At 45.4% G+C, this 20,456-nt stretch overlaps 2 protein-coding genes across 3 annotated transcripts in view; one reads left to right on the top strand and one right to left on the bottom strand.

The window, feature by feature from the left end:
• The window catches only part of prss12 (serine protease 12), a 137,987-nt gene extending 126,349 nt beyond the window's left edge, over positions 1–11,638 (top strand). Inside the window, exon 13 of the mRNA XM_070552586.1 lies at positions 11,511–11,638. Coding sequence (XP_070408687.1) covers positions 11,511–11,569 — 59 coding nt within the window. The 3' untranslated portion in view covers positions 11,570–11,638. The remainder of the gene's footprint in view (positions 1–11,510) is intronic.
• ndst3 (N-deacetylase/N-sulfotransferase (heparan glucosaminyl) 3) overlaps positions 1–17,331 on the bottom strand; it is a 64,790-nt gene extending 47,459 nt beyond the window's left edge. For both annotated transcript variants that reach the window (XM_015943623.3, XM_054744795.2), the window contains exon 1: positions 16,115–17,331. In XM_015943623.3, coding sequence (XP_015799109.3) covers positions 16,115–17,113 — 999 coding nt within the window. In that variant the 5' untranslated portion in view covers positions 17,114–17,331. The remainder of the gene's footprint in view (positions 1–16,114) is intronic.
• Positions 17,332–20,456: the final 3,125 nt, after the last annotated feature.

Raw genomic sequence — 20,456 nt, 5'->3', positions numbered from 1 at the left:
CCTCCCCTTCTGAGTGCACTTTCTCCCCCAAACGAACAAATCTACAGACACATGCATGGAGCATCTTCATTAGCTTTAATTTAATGGTGTTGAAAATGGGCGCACGGTGACAGATGTGCACAATTCACTAATCTGATCCCCTGTCTCCTCCCCTATGACATCCTCTACATCTTACAGGCATGCACACACACAGAGCCAAATTTGAGGATGCAGAGACTTAAGAATTAAATTAAGTTTGTAGCTGAGTGCTTTGCATTGTAACTTAATATACACTCCCCGATGCACTCGGTCAAAATGGATTATTAACGTGTCTGTTGGCATATGTGAGAATGAGTGTAGGTGCGTGCCCAAGCGTGCAATATATTAGTTTAAATATCTCATTTGGATTCTGCTACCAGCCATCCGTAATAGAAAACAGCTAAGCCACATAGGAAGTATTTGTGTCTCAGAACAACAAACAGCCAGATCGGCTGCTTTTGCATGCTCTTCTCTCCAGAGCTGTGACATTCTGTATTACCCCTATTTTCAGTCTTTTCAATGTAAGTTTTTGCTTGTGTGTGTGTGCGTGTGTGTGTGTGTGTGTGTGTGTGTGTGTGTGTGTGTGTGTGTGTGCGTGCGTGTGTGTGTGTGTAATAATGCCATTTTGAACTGAAAAACTGGTTCTAAAACTCTTTCTTTTTGCTGTAAATCGGTTCATATTGTGGAGCTTCTGAAAATGCAAAGCAAGTTCTGTTGAAGGTGAGATTTTAAAGAAGAAAACAGTTAAAGGTGAACTAGGCAGTTTTTTCTTGCTTTTAGCACCCTTTAGAGTTAATTTGTAGAACCGAAAGAGAGCCTGTAGCCTCGCTGTGTTTTTTTAACACCTTTATCTAACAGCTAAAATGTCTCCCAGCCTTCCTGAGTGTCTACAGGAGGAGTCCATCACAAAATTAAACATATTAGTTGTGTCCATGATCTAAAGCATGCAGGAACCAGACTGCAGCACCAGGTATGTCAGCTGAAATGTTTCAGTCCCAACAGAGCGGCCGCCAGTCTGAAGTTGCAGGTGGAATATTCTGGCCACAGGTGGCGATAGAGGCTGGGTGGCCTCTAACCCTGTAAAGGGTCATTTTAGCACATACTGGCTCAAGAAAATGATTTAAAAATATGAAAAAGTTGAAAAGTATCCCTTTTAGTTTTTAGTTTTGGTAACACTTTACAACAAGGGTCTCTTTATTAACAATAATTAGTGCATAAACTATTAAAGTATTACAACTGCTACAACGCTTCAACTACGAGGCTACTAGGAGGAGTCTTATTTCCTGATATTCTGGCATCTAGCCTCTGATTGGCTAACAACAACACAAGCCTGGAGAAGTTCTGCCAAGTGGTGGAGTTTCTAATGCTAACGGTTAGCTTCCGCTAGCCAAGTCGTGCTCTGCTTTGTCCTGGATGCCACATCAACAAAAGCCTTCCTTGTCACGAGCCAAGATGGGTGAGACAATGAATGCTAATTTACAGCACGACTGGATTTTCTAATATGAACATTTCCTTGTCTACTTCCTATCAGCGGCTAACGCAGAAAATGAGGTAGAAGACTTTTTTCACATTTAGCCTGCACGTTAAACTCAAAGTGACCGACCAGATTCAAAAAATAACTATTAAAAAACAATTTCTCAGAGAGCTCTGTCTTCAAGGTTTACAAACACATGGAGGACAGACTGACTCAGCTCAGCTGTCATGGAACACTCTAGAAAACACCACTCACCATCTGTCTGTAACAGGTGACCGCTCTTCTGAGACTCACGTCTAGACCCTAAATATGGACACTTAGAAGTACTTTTACTGTGTGTGTGTGTGTGTGTGTGTGTGTGTGTGTGTGTGCGTGTGTGTGTGTGTGTGTGTGTATATATATATATATATATATATATATATATATATATATATATATATGTTTATGTATAAAAGGAACTTTGTGTGAAGGAACGCTTTCACACAACTAAGTTCAGTGCGGCCTCTGAGCAGAAGCTCCCTGCTGCTGTTAGTCTGAGGGGAAACGGCGTCCAGCTTGAGAGGAACGAGGAGCTTTAAGCAACACGGAGCCAATCTCAATCTGTTGAGTGGATTCCAGGCTGGAAGCTGAGAATGGCTTTAAAATGAGCCGTGAGAGCCACTTTAAAAGTAAGAAAGGGGAATGTGGATTTTGCAGGAGGTTCTGCATATGAGTGATTCTGACTTTCACTGTCACACAGATAAAAAATAAATAAATAAATAAATTAAAATAAATGAAATAAATGGTTTTTGCTGTTACCCTTATCCACTTATAATGGTGCCCATCCCCTGGCATCAGATGCGATGTTGTTTTTGTTTCCGCGCACACGAGAGTGACAGCCCAAGTCTGTTCCTGCGTACTTTCATGTATGTGTGTGGTGAGCAGTGGAAGATGTGCCAGATAGATGTTGGGGTTGAAACAGATGGGAAGCAGGCACCCGGACAGCTGGCATTCACCGCCTATCAAAAACCTCTTACACCAAACCACCTCTGCACCATATCCCCATTCTGTCACTCTCTTCTTCTCACTCTCGTTTTCAAAGTCCCGAGCCTGGCTGGGGGATCTAAAATAATAAAGTAATTATAAAAAATATTCTTTGCTAGTGGGATTTTACGCACCAGCAAACTTGAAAGCGAGAAGAGAGAAATGCAGACATTAGACACATTTGTGGGGTTTAATTGCTGAGCAAAAAGCAAGTCAAAAGTTTGGATTCATCCACATGAACGCTTTACGTCTATGTGCGTTTTTCTGAGCATGTAACGCTACACCAGCAACTTTAACTGGGTCAGGCATCTCTATTTGATGAGCAGAAAGAACGCGCACCTTCCCAGTAAATTCCAGTTTTCCCTTCCTCTCTCCATCTCTCCTCTGCACTTTTCTGTCAGATTTGAGTCGGTGTAGCTTTTTCATATTTAAGCATTTTACAAATTCATCCTACTCACTTCCATTTATGTGTCCAAAGCGCTCGTGGTTGCTTTGGTGTCATCGTGCTCACGCTAAACTCTACTTGGCAGCGCCTCAAGGATTTCGGGTCTCACTGATTGGTTTGACAGCAAGACCTGCTTCGTTCTGTGGAGGTAAAACCGTGGCACAGCGCCACATCCTTATAGAGTTTGTTCCAAGTATGGAAAAAAACTACACTTTTTTTTTTAAATAACGATAATTTAAAAGATGTTGTGGACAGATGCTCTCCATGGGTAGATTGGTACACTGACAGAAAGTTAAGAAACATGAAAAATCCTCATTTATGTAACAGGATGAAATGACTGTTTTAACCCTCCTCTGACACAGGACTAGTCTGAGATATGGTCTCAAGCTCTCATGCATTTGCTTCTAACCTGCTTATCTTCATTCTTCTGTTGAGCTGAAAATAAGCAGGTTAGAAGTAAATGCATGAGACCTTGATGTCATGGTCTGCGTCTGCCCCTTCCTTCATGTGCCTCCTGGTGTTCTCCATCCTTCTCTAGATTCCCTTTCGTGTCTCATAGCGCCCTCATGTGTCATGTCTGCATCTCCCTCATGTGTCTCCATTTTTTGCAGCTCTCTAGTGGGCCATTCCCATCTGTACCGGGTCGGCCCGGGCCGGGTAGCGTAGGTTGTTTACATATCTGGGTGGCCTGGTATTTTTCCGGGCCAACCAAGGCTCATTCTCAGCCCTCTTCTCGAGGGGGTCTGCTTCAGGCCGACCAGGGCCAACACACCCACTGATGACAGCAAATTCACACCTTCCATTACAGCAAGCCTCTGATTGGTGGGTAGAATCAGCCCACACGGGCTTAAGACAAGGATGTGTGGAATCAACCGGGCCAGGCTGGGGCCGACTGGGGCTACCCGGCCCGGGCCGACCCGGTACAGATGGGAATGGCCCATAGATATCTCTCTCAGGTCCTGTGTCCCTTTAGTCATCCCCAGTCACCCCTCTGCAGTTTTTATAGTTACAGCTGTTCGTTCTATTAGTCTGTTGAGTATGTTTTGTCCCACCTGTCTTTGTAGTTCCTTCCCTTTAGAATTTTAGTTATATGTTGCTTTTCTGTTTTTTAGGTTTACTCTTAGGTCATGTTAGTTTCTTCCCTGATTAGTCATTGCTTTCACCTGGTCCTTCCCCCACACTCCACACACCTACAGCTTATCTGCCTCCCATTATGCCCCAGTGTATTTAAGCCCTGTCTTGTCTCTGTGTCTTGTTGGTCCATTGTTGCTTTTTGTTGTAATTCTGTCAAGTCTTCTCGTGCCTCTAGTGCTTGGATCTAGTCTTCTCGTGCCTCTAGTGCTTGGATCTAGTCTTCTCGTGCCTCTTGTATTTTTGGATCTCCAGATCTCTATCTGGATTTTTGGACTGTTGGCTCCCAGCCTTCTGGATTACTTTTGTTTTTTGGTTACTCCTAAAATAAAGGATTTTACTTTACATCTTCCCCAGCCTCGTGTCATCCTGGGTTTCTGCATATTTGGGTCCTACCAACACTGCATCGTGACACTTGAGACCATATCTCATGCAGACTAGTCCTGTCTCAGAGGAGGGGGAAAACAGTCATTTCATCCTGTCACATTTATATCACAGTTTTGTTATATTTCTAATTCTTATTTGCTTGCAGGAATGAGTTTTGATCTTCAACAACAGAAGGATGCATCTTTTTTTTTCCATTCACGATTTTCCTTTTGCATCTTTCTCTATAAATAAAAACATTAAAATAAAACTTTATCAGCTTTATCATGTCCTTGTAAACACGGCAAAAAGAAGAGAAATGTGTTCCCTGGAGCTAAATACTGAAAATCAGTTTCCTCCAATCTCTTAACTAAATTTTTCATCAATTGTTTGTTTTTCTTCATTACTTTGGCAAACTGATATAGGGAGTACGAGCTTAGTCTGAGTGACTTAATTAGTTCTAAAGATTAACTCTAAATGGAGCTGCACAATGAGCGACACGCTGCCGAGCCAAAGCGCTTCAAGGAATTTGGAACGGTGCCCGATTTCTATAAACGCCACCTTTTGTTTTGCTTTCAGATGAGACAAAAACTTGATCACAAGAGGATTATAAAAACACTTTATCCACTTTCATGTGCAGCTATGTGGAGACCATCTTCTCCAGCTGCCCAAGATGCTGATTCAATGTTTAGTTCAGCGCCGAACAGGGAACAAAGTGACTCTGTGTGATATTAGGTCATATTAGAGTTATAATTAGTAAAGCAGATCTGTTCATTAATAAATTATTTGAAGAGGAAGGAAGAATGAGAGAAGGAAGGGTGGGCGTCGGTTATGTCAGTTTGATTCCAGCTTCCCCTTCACATGTCGAACTGTCTCTGGGCGCGACACTGGAACTCATGTTGCGCCCAGTGTGTGTGTGTGTGTGTGTGTGTGTGTGTGTGTGTGTGTGTGTGTGTGTGTGTGTGTGATGATGTGAGTAGGAGGAGGTTAGGACCCAAGATGCAGAACACCAGACGACAAGAGGCAGAAGCGATTTGTAAAAGTAAAATCTGTTTTATCTGGATGGGGAACAAAAAATCCAAAAGGCAGGAAGCCAAACCTGATATGTAAACTGAAAGACAAAAACCAAAAGCTCATGAGCAGAGACCTAGAGACCTAGTGGGGGGACAAAGCACGCTGACAAACATCAATGGACCAACTAAAAACTGAGACGCAGACAGGGTTATATACACAGGGACTGGTGAGGAGAGAGAACTGAGGGGAGAGTGGTGAGATCAATTAACTAAATGGGAAGGGAAAACCAAGCAGAGGGGATAAACCCTAACCTATGAATCTCTGAATAAATAATAAACCTAAAAGACTAAGGGCACAGGAGAACCAAAGAATAAATAACTAATGACCTGAGGAGTAAGGGAGACTAATTAACAAGTGGGGAAGGAAACACACGCTGCCTATAGAAAAACTACAGAGGGGTGACTAGGGGAGACCTGAGGGAGACCGGGAGGGAGCTGGGGACAAAAAGAGGCACAGGAAGCCTGGGTACACATGAGGGGAATCCTAGAGGGACACCTGGAGGGGTTGGGGAACACAAGGAGCACATGAGGGGGGATGCAGACAAGGAGACACACGAGGAACACAAGGAGACACATAAGGGAGATGCAGAACGCAGACGATGACAGTGTGTGTGTGTGTGTGTGTGTGTGTGTGTGTGTGTGTGTGTGTGTGTGTGTGTGTGTGTGTGTGTGTGTGTGTGTGTGTGTGTGTGTGTGTGTGTGTGTGTGTAAGAAAATATAAGAGCTGTTATTCTTTTTCAAGGTTGTTCACAAGATATGTTTTTATCCATGAAGGACGTTTTCTTCAGCACGATGACATCATCACTCTCTGTTGCACAACTTTGACCTGCCGATGCCAGCTTTGACTTATTCAGAAAATGGCTACAATTAATAGAATTTAACTTAAAAAAGTCTAATAAGTTTGAAAAAATCATCTTCCTGAAGAGAAAATCCTGCATGGGTGCTTACTTAGTATTAGCATGAATTGGTGCTTAGCAATAGTGAGTTAACAGCGGTTTCCAAAAGTGAGTTTATGGAGTAAAAATATTGATAAAATAAAAATGCAAGTGTAACTTAAAAATATGAATGGCTCAGGTGCAAACATTCATTTATTTAATTGGTTCAAGTTAAAAGGTGAAACTAATATTTGACTCAATACATTTTCAACCAGATATTTCAGGCTTTAATTTGTTATACCCGTGATGATTATAGCTTACACTTATAAAGAAAAACAAATTCTAAATCTCAGACAATTAGAATAATGTGAAAAGGTTCAATCTTCTAGACTCAAAGGGTCACACTCTAATCAGCTAATGAACCCAAAACACATGTAACAGGTTCCTGAGCCTTTAGATGGTCTCTCAGTCTACGTTAAATGACTGAAATAAATAGACATTTGAACCATGTTCTAATTTTACCGGTTGATGAAATAAAACAGATCCATATGTGTCAGGCAAGTTAAGCCAATGATATTGAACGGTGACCAGTTTCAACCACCAGCTGATTTTAGTGGATCTCCACTAATAACTGATTTAGCAGTAGCCCATTTAGCCAAACAACCAATTAACTGACTGATATCTGCCACATTTAAATATTGTCAGCTATGCCTGTTCAAATGTGGCCAACTACTGAAACAGGCAGTTTCATCTAATTTGACCTTAAATGTTACATATTTGATAACTGTTTATTATCACCAGCCATCAAAATCCCACCTTCCTCAGGATCCACTGATTTCCCTCTTTCCTATTCACTCTCTCTCTCTCTTTCTTTACATTTTTAATAACAATTGTCTAATTTTGCTCATTTAAAATATATATTTGAATCATTTCCAAAATTATTTTCAAAATTTTACATTTTCTGTTTCTGTGAAGCGCCTCGTGATTTTTATCTTGAGAGGCGCTACAGAAAAGATATTTTCTTCTTCTTCTTCAAAAGGAGAAAGGCTGGAGTTATTTTTCCCCCCCTTTGGACCAACGGACTGAATTTAATAAAGCACTAATCATCAGTCTCCTCCTTGAACCGTCACCTTATCGTGGTGGAGGAGTTTGAGTGCCCTAATGATCCTAGGAGCTATGTTGCCTGGGGCACTTAGTGCCCCTGGTAGGGTCTCCCATGACAAATTGGTCTTAGGTGAAGGGTGAGACAAAGAACGGTTCGAAGGATCTTTCATGGCGGTGAAAACGAAGAGTCAGAGTACCCGGCCCGGAGGGTTACCGGGGTCCCACCCTGGAGCCAGGCCTGGGGTTGGGGCCCGTGAGCGAGCGCCTGGTGGCCGGGCTTTCGCCCATGGGGCCCGGCCGGGCCCAGCCCGAACCGGATACATGGGCTCGTCCAACTGTGGACCCACCACCCGCAGGAGGAACATGAAGGGTCCGGTGCAATGTGAATCGGGTGGCAGACCAAGGCGGGAGCCTTGGCGGTCCAATCCCCGGACAAGGAAACTAGTTTTTGGGACATGGAACGTCACCTCGCTGGCGGGGAAGGAGCCGGAGCTTGTGGCAGAGGTTGAGCGGTACCGGCTAGATATAGTCGGACTCACCTCGACACATTGCATTGGCTCTGGAACCCGAGACCTGGAGAGGGGTTGGACACTCTACTTTGCTGGAGTTGCTCCGGGTGAGAGGCGGAGGGCTGGGGTTGGCTTTTTGTTAGCCCCGAGACTCTCTGCCTGTGTGTTGGGGTTTACCCCGGGGGACAAGAGGGTAGCTTCCTTGCGCCTTCGGGTCGGGGAACGGGTCCTGACTGTTGTTTGTGCGTATGGGCCAAATATCAGTTCAGAGTACCCACCCTTTTTGGAGTCCCTGGGACGAGTGCTAGATAGTGCTCCATCAGGGGACTCCATTGTCCTGCTGGGGGACTTCAATGCTCACGTGGGCAATGACAGCTTGACCTGGAGGGGTGTGATTGGGAGGAACGGCCCACCTGATCCGAACTCGAGCGGTGTTTTGTTATTGGACTTCTGTGCAAGCCGCAGTTTGGCCATAACGAACACCATGTTCGAACATAAGGATGCCCACCGGTACACTTGGTACCAGGGCAGCCTAGGTCACAGGTCGATGATAGATTTTGTAGTCGTATCATCTGACCTGCGACCGTATGTTTTGGACACCCGAGTGAAGAGAGGGGCGGAGCTGTCAACTGATCACCACCTGGTGGTGAGTTGGATCAGATGGCAAGGGAACATGCCGCGTAGACCTGGCAGACCCAAACGCATAGTGAGGGTCTGCTGGGAATGCCTGGCAGAAGAACCTGTCAAGACGGTCTTCAACTCCCACCTCCGGCAGAGCTTTGACCACGTCCCGAGAGCAGTGGGGGACATTGAGTCCGAGTGGGCCTTGTTCCACTCTGCGATTGTCGAGGCGGCTGTTGCTAGCTGTGGTCGTAAGGTGGCCGGTGCCAGTCGTGGTGGCAACCCCCGTACCCGCTGGTGGACACCAGAGGTTCGGGGAGCCGTCAGGCTGAAGAAGGAGGCCTACAGGGCGTGGCTGGTCTGTGGGTCTCCGGAGGCAGCAGACAGGTACCGGATAGCCAAGCGGGGTGCAGCAGTGGCAGTTGCCGAGGCAAAATCTCGGGCGTGGGAGGAGTTTGGTGAGGCCATGGAGAAAGACTATCGATCGGCTCCAAAGAGGTTCTGGCAAACTGTCCGGCGCCTCAGGAGAGGAAGGCAGCAACTCGCTCACACTGTTTACAGTGGGGATGGGGAGCTGCTGACGTCAACTGAGGCTATAGTCGGACGGTGGAAGGAATACTTTGAGGAGCTCCTCAATCCCACCAATGCGCATTCCGAGGAGGAACCAGAGCTGGGAGGCCTGGGGATGGACTGTCCGATCTCGGGGGCAGAAGTTGCTGAGGTAGTCAAACAACTACACAGCGGCGGAGCCCCGGGGGCGGATGAGGTTCGTCCTGGGTATCTCAAGGCTATGGATGTTGTAGGGCTGTCATGGTTGACACGTCTCTACAACATTGCGTGGTCATCGGGGGCAGTTCCTAGGGAGTGGCAGACCGGGGTGGTGGTCCCCATCTTTAAGAAGGGTGACCTGAGGGTGTGTTCCAACTATAGGGGGATCACACTCCTCAGCCTCCCTGGAAAGGTCTACTCCAAGGTACTGGAGAGGAGGGTCCGATCGATAGTTGAATCTCAGATAGAGGAGGAGCAATGTGGTTTTCGTCCTGGCCGTGGAACTGTGGACCAGCTCTATACCCTTGCAAGGGTGATGGAGGGGGCATGGGAGTTTGCCCAACCAATCCACATGTGCTTTGTGGATTTGGAGAAGGCTTATGACCGTGTCCCCAGGGGCACCCTGTGGGGGACGCTCCAGGAGTATGGGGTGGGTGGCTTTCTGTTAAGGGCCATTCAGTCCCTTTACCAGAGGAGCGTGAGTTTGGTCCGCATAGCCGGTAGTAAGTCGGACCTGTTCCCAGTGAGGGTTGGACTCCGCCAGGGCTGCCCTTTGTCACCGGTTCTGTTCATCACATTTATGGACAGAATTTCTAGACGCAGCCGTGGTGTGGAGTGTGTCGAGTTTGGTGGCAGGAGAATCTCGTCTCTGCTTTTTGCGGATGATGTGGTCCTCCTAGCTTCATCCAGCTCTGACCTTCAGCTCTTGCTGGGTAGGTTCGCGGCCGAATGTGAAGCGGCTGGGATGAGGATCAGCACCTCCAAATCTGAGACCATGGTTCTCGACCGGAAAAGGGTGGCTTGCCACCTCCGGGTCGGGGGAGAGGTCCTACCTCAAGTGGAGGAGTTTAAGTATCTTGGGGTCTTGTTCACGAGTGAGGGTAGGAGGGATCGGGAGATCGACAGGCGGATTGGTTCGGCGTCTGCAGTGATGCGGACGCGGAGCCGATCTGTCGTGGGGAAGAGGGAGCTGAGCCAGAAAGCCAGGCTCTCGATTTACCGGTCGATCTACGTCCCAATCCTCACCTATGGTCATGAGCTTTGGGTAATGACCGAAAGAACGAGATCGCGGATACAAGCGGCCGAAATGAGTTTCCTCCGTAGGGTGGCCGGGCTCAGCCTTAGAGATAGGGTGAGGAGCTCGGACATTCGGGAGGGACTCGGAGTAGAACCGCTGCTCCTCCGGATCGAAAGGAGCCAGTTGAGGTGGTTTGGGCATCTGGTCAGGATGCCTCCTGGACGCCTCCCTGGGGAGGTGTTTCGGGCATGTCCTGCCGGCAGAAGGCCCCCGGGTCGACCCAGGACACGTTGGAGAAGTTACATCTCCAATCTGGTCCGGGAACGCCTTGGGGTCCTGCCGGAGGAGCTGGTGGACAAGGCCGGGGAGAGGACGGCCTGGAGCTCCCTAGTTGGGATGCTGCCCCCGCGACCCGGACCCGGATAAGCGGAGGAAGACGAGACGAGACTAATCATCAGTGTTCAAATCTATTCAAGATGGCTGTCACAAATAGTCTATATTAGCAAACATGAACAGCTATGACTCATTCAATTCCATATTCCTAGTGGTAGAGTGTCCGACCTGAGCCTGGGAGATCAGGGTCCGATTCCTGGTCGGGTCACTCCAAAGACTTAGAAAAAATGCCTCCCTGCTTGACACTCAGCATTAAGGGGTTAGAAGCGGGGGTTAACCCACCAAATGGTGGATGTGTCTGCCGTTCACCGCTCCCCCAGGGGATGGGTCAAATGCGGAGAACAAAATCCACACACACACATCAGTGTGTGTGACAACTGATGGGACTTTAACTTTAACTTTAGATAATAAAATACAATAAAGTTTAATTTAGTAGCAGAAGAGACAAATCTAATGTGAATTTGACATCATGCAAGACAAACAAAACTACATAATTTCTCTACCAAAATAAAAGAGTGTCTTTAACTTAGACAGAAGATGGAAGAATCAGCCCTGATCTCTAAAGCTCAGCCTCAGCCCTAGAAAATCAGTCGACCTTTAATTATACCCCAACAGGATAGCACCTTAGCTTCTGAACCTACGTAGATGTGCGCTTGCATGCATGAGTTGTCTAAACTTAGATTACTCATCTGCAGAAAACACCTTGGAGAGGCAGAAGAGCTGGATCAAGCTGAGAGGATGGAGAGAAGCTTAAAGGGGAACACAAACAGTCCAGAGACAGCGATCAATGACTCGAGTGGGGAGGGGGGAGAGGAAGTTGAGAGAGGGGGTGCTAAAGAAGGATCTAAAGATGAAGAGACACCTCCACTCTGAGGGTGAGCAGAAAACCAGCATGCATGGATTTTAAAGAAGTGAAAGAAGAGATGTGAGTACCAGTGATGGAGGCTTTTGACTGGCATCATCCCTCATTCTGAGAAATGTCATCAGTGGGGTGCCTCCCTGTGAATCATTTTAATAGAGGAAATACAGCTCTGTGTGTGTGTGTGTGTGTGTGTGTGTGTGTGTGTGTGTGTGTGTGTGTGTGTGTGTGTGTGTGTGTGTGTGTGTGTGTGTGTGTGTGTGTGTGTGTGTGTGTGTGCAGACACAGGGGGGTGTAGGTATTGTTTGTCGCTGCAAGAACTTGAGGGTTGAAACGAGTGAAGAAAGGTAGGGTGGCGTTTAAATTGGCGTCTGTTTCTCTCTCTGCTGCTGCTCCTCCGTTTAGGTGGAGCAGGAGATGAAACGAGTCCCTTATTGGATGTAAAAGAGGATTTCAGACACGCCGATACGGTCTTGAACATTAGCTGTTGTTCAGCCACATGGGGGGAAGACAGATTTTACATTTTCACATTGTTTCTGTGCCGTTGGTAATTATTCACTGCGATCTCTTTTCGTCATCTGGTATCTTGTAACTGCTAAATAATTCTACTGGGCGGGAATCAGATTTAGTACTTGCACGAGCTTTTTACCTTTCTAAAAACTTAAACCGCATTTCTAGAACTTTACTTTTGCAGGAAAAATCAGAAAAGTCTGGAGGACAAATATAGGAATCTACAACTCAGATGAAAGCTAAAGATGCATACCTACATGTCTGACATGCTCCTTCATGTGAGATGCACACAAACATTAAAAGATAGTGATGAGAATCTAAATTTGGCATGGATTCTTCTGAGGATGTAAGAAATGTGTTTTGAAATGAGTTTTAAATGTTAAAATAGATGTTTTTAAAAATAAATCTCTAGAAATTGACCCAAAGATGCATTTGGTTTTTATTTATCTTTTTAAACATTTTGAATCCTCAAAAACAGAAATTAAGGGTGGATCTTTTTGAAACATGTAAAAAAATAAAAAGTCAAGTTGACTCAATTTAAAATAATTTGTAACCTTGCTGCCTTAATATTTTGATTAAGGCTAGCAAATTATTTCAAGTCATTTCAACTTGGATGTGAGTGGAAATTACCTTAAATAATTTGTTAGCCTGAATCAAAGGTTTGTAGAAGTTACTTAGATTCTGTGGTTGATAGAACTAAAATATTAGTTAATCTGACTGAAAAAAGAAAATTGATTGAACTAAAGAAAATAAGCTATGTGAACTTTATTCCATAAGTTGAAGAAACGTACTAGTTTGTTGACATAACTCAAAATGATTTGCTAGCGTTAATCAAAATTTTAAGGCTTTGAGGTTACAAATATTTTAAGTTGAGTCAACTTGGGATTTTTTACAGTGCATAATAACCATATTTTAAATGCAAAAATCTGACTTTGTGAACCTGTTGTAAATATATATATATATATATATATATATATATATATATATATATATATATATATATATATATATATATATATATATTAGGAGGGGGAGCACATTGTGAAGATGCAATTTAAATTAGCTGAAGATGATTTATACTAATTAATAATTTTAAGGTAATCAGGAATGTTAAATAAAATAAAATTTGGAAAAAAAAATATAGTCAATCAAAATGAAACAGGCTTTGGAAATCGACATCAGCTCTCTGGCTGCGCAGTGGCGCAGTGGTTAGAGCTGTTGCCTTGTAGCAAGAAGGTCCTGGGTTCACTTCCTGGCCTGGGATCTTTCTGCATGGAGTTTGCATGTTCTCCCTGTGCATGCGTGGGTTCTCTCCGGGTACTCCGGCTTCCTCCCACCGTCCAAAAACATGACTGTTAGGTTAATTGGTCTGTCTAAATTGTCCCTTAGATGTGAGTGAGTGTGTGTGTGTGTGTGTGTGTGTGTGTGTGTGCATGACTGTTTGTCCTGCGTATCTCTGTGTTGCCCTGCGATGGACTGGCTCTCTGTCCAGGGTGTACCCTGCCTGATTGCCCATTGACCAGAAGATGGATGGACATCGGCTCTCTAACCCACAATCGGTCCATTATGAGTTTGTGGGTAGGTGAAGATAAAATATGCATAGACACTATTATTAATTACATCACATGTTTTATTTGTCTTACTGTTTTTCTTTAACTGTTTTCATTTTTATTTAAATAAAACTCATCAATCATAAACAAGCAAGTTTCCTTGGGAGCTAATCAAGTGCGTCTCGTTCAATGTTTTAATAAAAGTGTATTATAAAATACTTCTTGTACTTGGAATGACTGTCCTACTGGATATATCATCATCACTAATAAAGGTTACTGTGATATATATTTAAATCTATTATTATGATTAACAGAAAATAAAAAATGTTAGAAACAGTTCACAGAAATCCCCTAAAATGCAGCTGAAGTTTACATCAGGTGACAAAATCTCATTAAAAAAGAAGTAAATAATAAGTGTGTAAATGCTCATTTTCAGCTAGTCTGCAGGAATATTCGTAGAAATCTGAAAAAAAAAATCACCTAAATATCTAAACTGGTCAGTGCATATAAACATCTTCCCTCAAACGAAAGTTGTGAATGAAAAACTGAACAGATTATTGCACGCTCGTCTACAAACGACTCATCCTGTCAAGTTTTCACCATCAAAGGGGAATCCTTCCCTTAATGAATCCATGTGACACCTAACCAGCATGATGTACGTCCCAAAGCATGACTGCGTTTCACACAGATATATAAAACCACACGAGGTGCGTTGATGTCCTAATTATGACACCCGGTATAGGATTTTTCTCCCTCTGCTTACACAATTGGCACCAGGAATCTGCTTTGATCGTACTGTAATCTGACAACTCTACCTGAGGCTCTACATCAATAAGGCAAGAGCTGCTAAAAATATTTCCTCTCTCCTGCTTACCTTTCTCCACTCCCCCTTTTCCCCTCAGCGCTTTTGTTTGCCTGAAAGTGCAAACTTAGCTACGAGCTCTTCCTCGGGCTCTGCACGCCGCCTCTTACACTTCTTTATTTTAAGTGTCTTCCTCTTTATTATCAGCAGCTATCTCAGATGTAGGTTTGAAAAGGCACAGCCTGGTCTTTCAGCTGACCTTCTTTCCGTCACCCCACCACCACACACACACACACACACACACACACACACACACACACACACACACACACACACACACACTCTTCCTTGGTTCCCATCTCCCTTCCCTTCTCTTATAGCACTGTTTCATCCTCATGTATATTGATGCTACAAAGCTGAAGAGTCAGGCAGACTTCAAATGAAAACTCCAACTAGAGAGTGCTGGCTTGTGCGCTCGTTTTTTGAGCGTGCACACAAACGCGAATGTGTGCGACGGCGTGAGTGCACTCTCTTATCTCTTTTGGAGGCATGGCTTTTTTTTTATATTCAGGGCTTGAATTCCTTTCTGCTTCACCCTCTGCTGCATCTTTGCTTTTTTTATTATTATTCAGCTCCCCTCCATCCACTTGTCTACCAGCTGACTTTCACCATCGGACAGGTGGCTCCCTTTTTTTTTCTGTCACCACTCGACTGGACAGGTGAAAGTGACATTTTAATCTAAAGTGATTCAAGAAGCCACCACATGGAGAGTGACGGCCCCGCATAAACACACTTTTCTGTTTGGTACACCCTTTAGCCAAATGAGATAGTCGGTGCACCACTCCAGCCCATCTCCAGCAAACACAAAACCCTGTTTTTCTTCTTATAAATAATGCATCGCTACAGGAATCTGTATTTAGCATGTGTGCAAAGTCTGTACTCTTATATGTAAACACGTGCGCGGAAGCACATCTGCCTGTTTCTGTGTGCTCACTTGTACCAGCGTGCGTTGAAACAAGTCGCCTTAAGAGGCAGGCGGGATGGCTGACTCTCCTATAGTTCCCCTAAATGGAGGAACGTGGGAAAAGAGGAATAAGAGCCATTCATCTTTTCACTGCCTCTCTTTCCTTACCTCACCCCTCCTCTTTCCTCTCTTTCACACCACATCTTTGTTCCCCTAAATGGCCTCTTCTGGCGAAACCCCCATTTGAAAATACTCTGTTTTTGTACCCCGACACTTATGCACTTGAAGGAGACAAAAAGAGGCATCACACACACACACACACACACACACACACACACACACACACTGCTCTAACAATCTCCTAAGTGCACTCATGCCTTCTTCTGAAATCCATTCCTGAAACAACTCCATGCTGAGGTCGCTTACATTTCAATGAGAAGCCCTGTTCTTATCTCCATCACAGGACCACCGACAATGACTTTTTTTAGAAGCTGATACCAGAACGAGAGAGCTAGCTAATCCACCGCAACTGACCTGACATCATCCTCTATATCCTCCTCCGTCTCTCTCTCTCTCTCTCTCTAATGCACATTATCCCACACTTATCCCGTTACCTTCACATCCTTGGTGTTCATACGCGTGCCCTCTTTACCGACGAAAATATCGTCTATATCCACCAGGATGTGCCGGTCCAGACCCAGAGTAAGCTTCCTGTCCGTGAGGTAGGAAATAGCATCCACCAGGATGAGTCTGTGGAGCCAGTAGCCCAGTCCCTGGCCAAAGAGGACTCGTCTCACCCCATCATGAAGCCCCATGTCCTGTACCACCGTGGCTTGGAGGCCTAGGCTGAAACCCGGTCCGGCATTATCTCCGCTCCCTGCTCCTGATCCCTCTTTAGCCCGTGCGTGCAGCACAGCCTGGTATGTGGAATGATTGGAGGAGAATGAAGTCCAGTCCTCCCCAGGTAAGGCCCCTCGGTCTGTGCCAGGTTTGGTCAAGTGAAGGAGCGGTGAACTGGACACCACACAACAGTCCCAGAGCACCTGGTTGGTCCGGAGCACCAGCGGTAGGCCTCGGAGTTTGAGGACTGATGGGGAATTCTCAGTTGAGCGGTAGAAGCCAATGATGCCGACTCTGTACTCTGTGCAATATTGATGCAACAGCTGTCTGTTCCATGTATCTGCATGTGCATACTTTAATAGGTTCTCATAAATGATGAGTGAATATCGCCCTCGGCCTTTTTCTGTCAGCGGTGGAAGGTCGCCCTTTCCTGAGGCAATCTCCATGCGGAATTGGAAATGGGCTGACTCTAATATAGCCACAATGTCCTGACCGAGCTGGGAGTACTGGGACTCCACCAGCACCAGCACGACAGGGTCGGTATGAACATGCGTGTGGGGGGGGTTTGGAGGGTACGGGTTCGGGAGCTGACGGTACGGCGATATGGAGAGCGGCTGGGAGCAGGCGGGCTCGGCAGATTGTCCAAGATGCATGGAAGGGGAGGAGTTGGTGAACAGAAAGTAGGCAGAGAGGAGAAGAGACAGGAGGCAACAGGAGGCTAGTAAGAGCAGGAGTCTACGTAAGTGGCGACGAAATCGCACAGCTACTGTCATTGCGAATCGTGGAGCTGTTGTTCGTCAGAGGAATAGCGTCCTTTCTTTTCAAGAGGAGTCAAGAGAGGGCGTGCAAGTGATTGGTGGATAAAAAATAACTCCGGAGATTGTCTACGAGACAGGAGCAAAGCCGCTTAGGGGTACGTCATGTCACCATGGCAGGTGAATAGGGGAACTTAGCAGGATGTCAGGGAAGATGGGTCTTGGTTGGAGAAACACGGTAGAGGTGCTTTAGCTCACGTCCTCACGAGTAAAGACGGAGCAACCGGTGATTAATATCTGCAAAGAAAAGGGACAAGAGGAAAAGAAGAGTGGTGAATCTGTTGTGCAAGGTTGAACAGCATTAGTTCTGTGTGTGTCTGCTGATGGAGTGTGTGCACCTAAGTTGTGCCACCCTAGAGAATGTGAGGGCACAGCTGGTAACTACAGAGCTGATTGAAAACAACTCGCATCCTTTGGGCTTAGCTGCTCTCTGACACACACACACACACACACACACACACGCGCACACACACACACACACACACATACAAAATGTGTGTGCACAGGCAAAATGACATCCCTGTTAAAATGAGACACAAAAGTCAATCCTCCCAAATAAACAACAGCTGGTTGTGTGTTAATGTGGCGGTGTGGGGAGGTGGAGGGGAGCTAAACTAATCAGTGCCATAAAGCTCCGCTGAGAATTCCTCTAATTGTGCCAAACTCTGAGCACCTCTGTCCTATTTCTGAACCTAATCATCTGAAATACCACAAAATTAGAGCTGGAATCCTTTTGCCAAGAGCACTAATCTGGGGGGAGCCGCAGACAGTAAAAAGGAAATGAAGTGCAAGAATAAGAGAGACAGAGAAAAGGACGAGAGAGGAACAAAACGCTATGAATTATAGAAACAGAACCAAAAAAAGGACCAGGATTAGCATCTTAATGTATGTGCCCGGAGCCAGAGTGAAGAAAAGATCCCACAGCATCTTTCTCTCGCTTTTCTCTCATCCCCCCTCCTCCCAGCTCTCTGCTTCTCTCCTCTGTACTTCTATCAGTTTGAATATCAATACTCTTCCCTTAGATTTTCCATCCCACAAGAGAAGGTCAGAGAGGAGGTATTTCAGTCATAATCCTTAAATATGAGACCAGAAAATATAAACAGATTTTTGTCTTGACTTGCACAGTTACCCCCGACCCTGCTGAGGAATAAGCTGTACAGATAATAGATGGACGGATTAGGATTGTTTAAAAAAATGAACTCATGAATATTCAAAAATAAGATTAAAACACTTTCTCACATTTAAAGATGTGGGTTAATGATGTAGTTTATTGGATTAGTGGAGTTTTAAACTGCCGAGTTTGTGAAGCTGATCCAACCTGTTGGTGCTGTAACGTCGGTGGCCACAAGAGGACGCTGTAAATAGTTTATCACTCAGTTATTCTGGAACTTTTTGCCTCAAATTAACAACTTGTGAGTGTTATAAACCAAACGATGGCAACGTTTAAAGCTTAATAGTAGGATATGACTTTTTTATCCTTAAAAAGACAAACGTGATTTAATGTGGGTAAAGAAAACCTCTTTGTTATCGCTGTAAGTCAAGTCAAGCCTTTACTCCGGACCTGTTTCGGACCCGTAGTTTACATAAATGAAATATATAATTGTTATTTTCAATAATAAAAGCCATGCACCCTGAGGAAGTGAACTGTGAGCTGCTCATTCTTGAGTTTCCGTCCCACTCCGCCGCTGAAGTTCACGTTCGGAAGTCGCACCGACTCGTCCGCTTACCTCCAACCTGGGCTGAGAGGCTGCTGGGAGGCGGTGATGCTGCTGCTGAGTCCGGAGCTCCGGTGTCGGTGGCGCACCACTCCCGTGTGTTTGGGATGCTGAGGCGCTGTGCCATCTCCTCTCCCCCCCTTCCGCTGCTCCAGGGGCGACCACTCGAATTATCCTTTCTCCTCCTCTTTGGTCTCTCCTTTCTCCGAGTCTCTCTCTCCTCCAGCTCTCCCCTTCTCCTGCCACTTGTTTGTGGATGTCGGCGGGTTCGGGTCTAAGCAGCAGCCTTCCGGCCGCGGATGGAGCTGGCTGCCCGCTAACGACTGGCCGCGGCCGCGCGTAAACGCGGTGGTTTGAGCTCCTATACACGCGGAGGCGACGGAGGGAGCAGAGGAAGAGGAGGAGGAGGAGAAGAGAGACAAGAGGGGGAGGTGGAAACGAAAGAAGGGGCGGGGGGTGATTGACACAAACAGCCTTTTTTCGCAGGCATCAGCTATCGCGGTGTGGGTAAAAGACCACGGTCCGTTAGATGATGGGATGTAGCACCGGGTTGATGTTTGGATCACTTTAACATTCATGAATAAATCAGCAAATAAAATAACACAAATAAAGAGGAACAAAACGTATTACTGTGTAAGGACATTATAACGTCACTTATAAATCTTAGTCATAGTTTGTTTTATCAATCGTTCCCTTCACCTGAGCAGCGTGTCATTCATAGTGTTTAAACTTGATTAGGTGTTCCCTTTTCACTCTCTGCCAGTTCATTTATAACCCAGTTGCTCTGACCATGGACGTAATTTTTTGGGGGGGACAGGGGGGACATGTCCCCCCCACTTTTTCCAAAGTCAAGTTTTGACCCCTGCACACTTTTTACCATCTAAAAACAACATTACGCTATATTAAATGGACACTGGTTGAGCTCTAGGACCAAGCGGAAAACAACAGTTTTTGTTGAAGCCTGTTTCCCTTTAGAACATACTGTAAAGATACCCCCCCCCCCCGTGTCCCCCCCCCCCCCCCCCCCACTTCTAAAGTGAAAATTACGTCCATGGCTCTGACACACTCTTATTACTCACGCAACCCTCAGCAGAGCTGCTGCGCCCCTCATTCACATTATAATGTCCTTACAATGCAGCACGTTAGTGTGTGTGCGCGCGCACGTGTGTGCGAAAGAGGACACAAGTGTGAAGAGGGGCACCGCACCACTTGTTGGTGTTGGGGGAGGCTGAATTCCACCCTTGTCACTGTTGGATTTCTGCCGGTGGAATTTGTTATTTGTTAGACAATTCCGAAGGGTCAGAAACACAAAACCTGAAGGGAGTTTTAACCTCTTTTACCGGGATTGTTTATTTATTTTACTGTAAATTATCTGAATGTTCACCAGAATACAGGGCTATGTGCAGAGACCTTTGAAGGGGCGGGTGCTCAAATTTAAAAAGGGGCACACAGAATAATATTATCAAACACCATGACACAGTACACCCGGCTGAATAACAAATCATATTTATTAGAAATTCAAAATTGAAGCAAATCATTATGTACACCCTTACCACATAAGGACAATGTAAAGCAAAAGTAGCTTG

The sequence above is a fragment of the Nothobranchius furzeri genome, chromosome 6 (genome assembly GCF_043380555.1).
Source record: "Nothobranchius furzeri strain GRZ-AD chromosome 6, NfurGRZ-RIMD1, whole genome shotgun sequence".
In the NCBI taxonomy this organism is placed as follows: Eukaryota; Metazoa; Chordata; class Actinopteri; order Cyprinodontiformes; family Nothobranchiidae; genus Nothobranchius; species Nothobranchius furzeri.
Note: the sequence above shows the minus strand (reverse complement) of the source record. Positions and strands in the feature narration are given on the sequence as shown.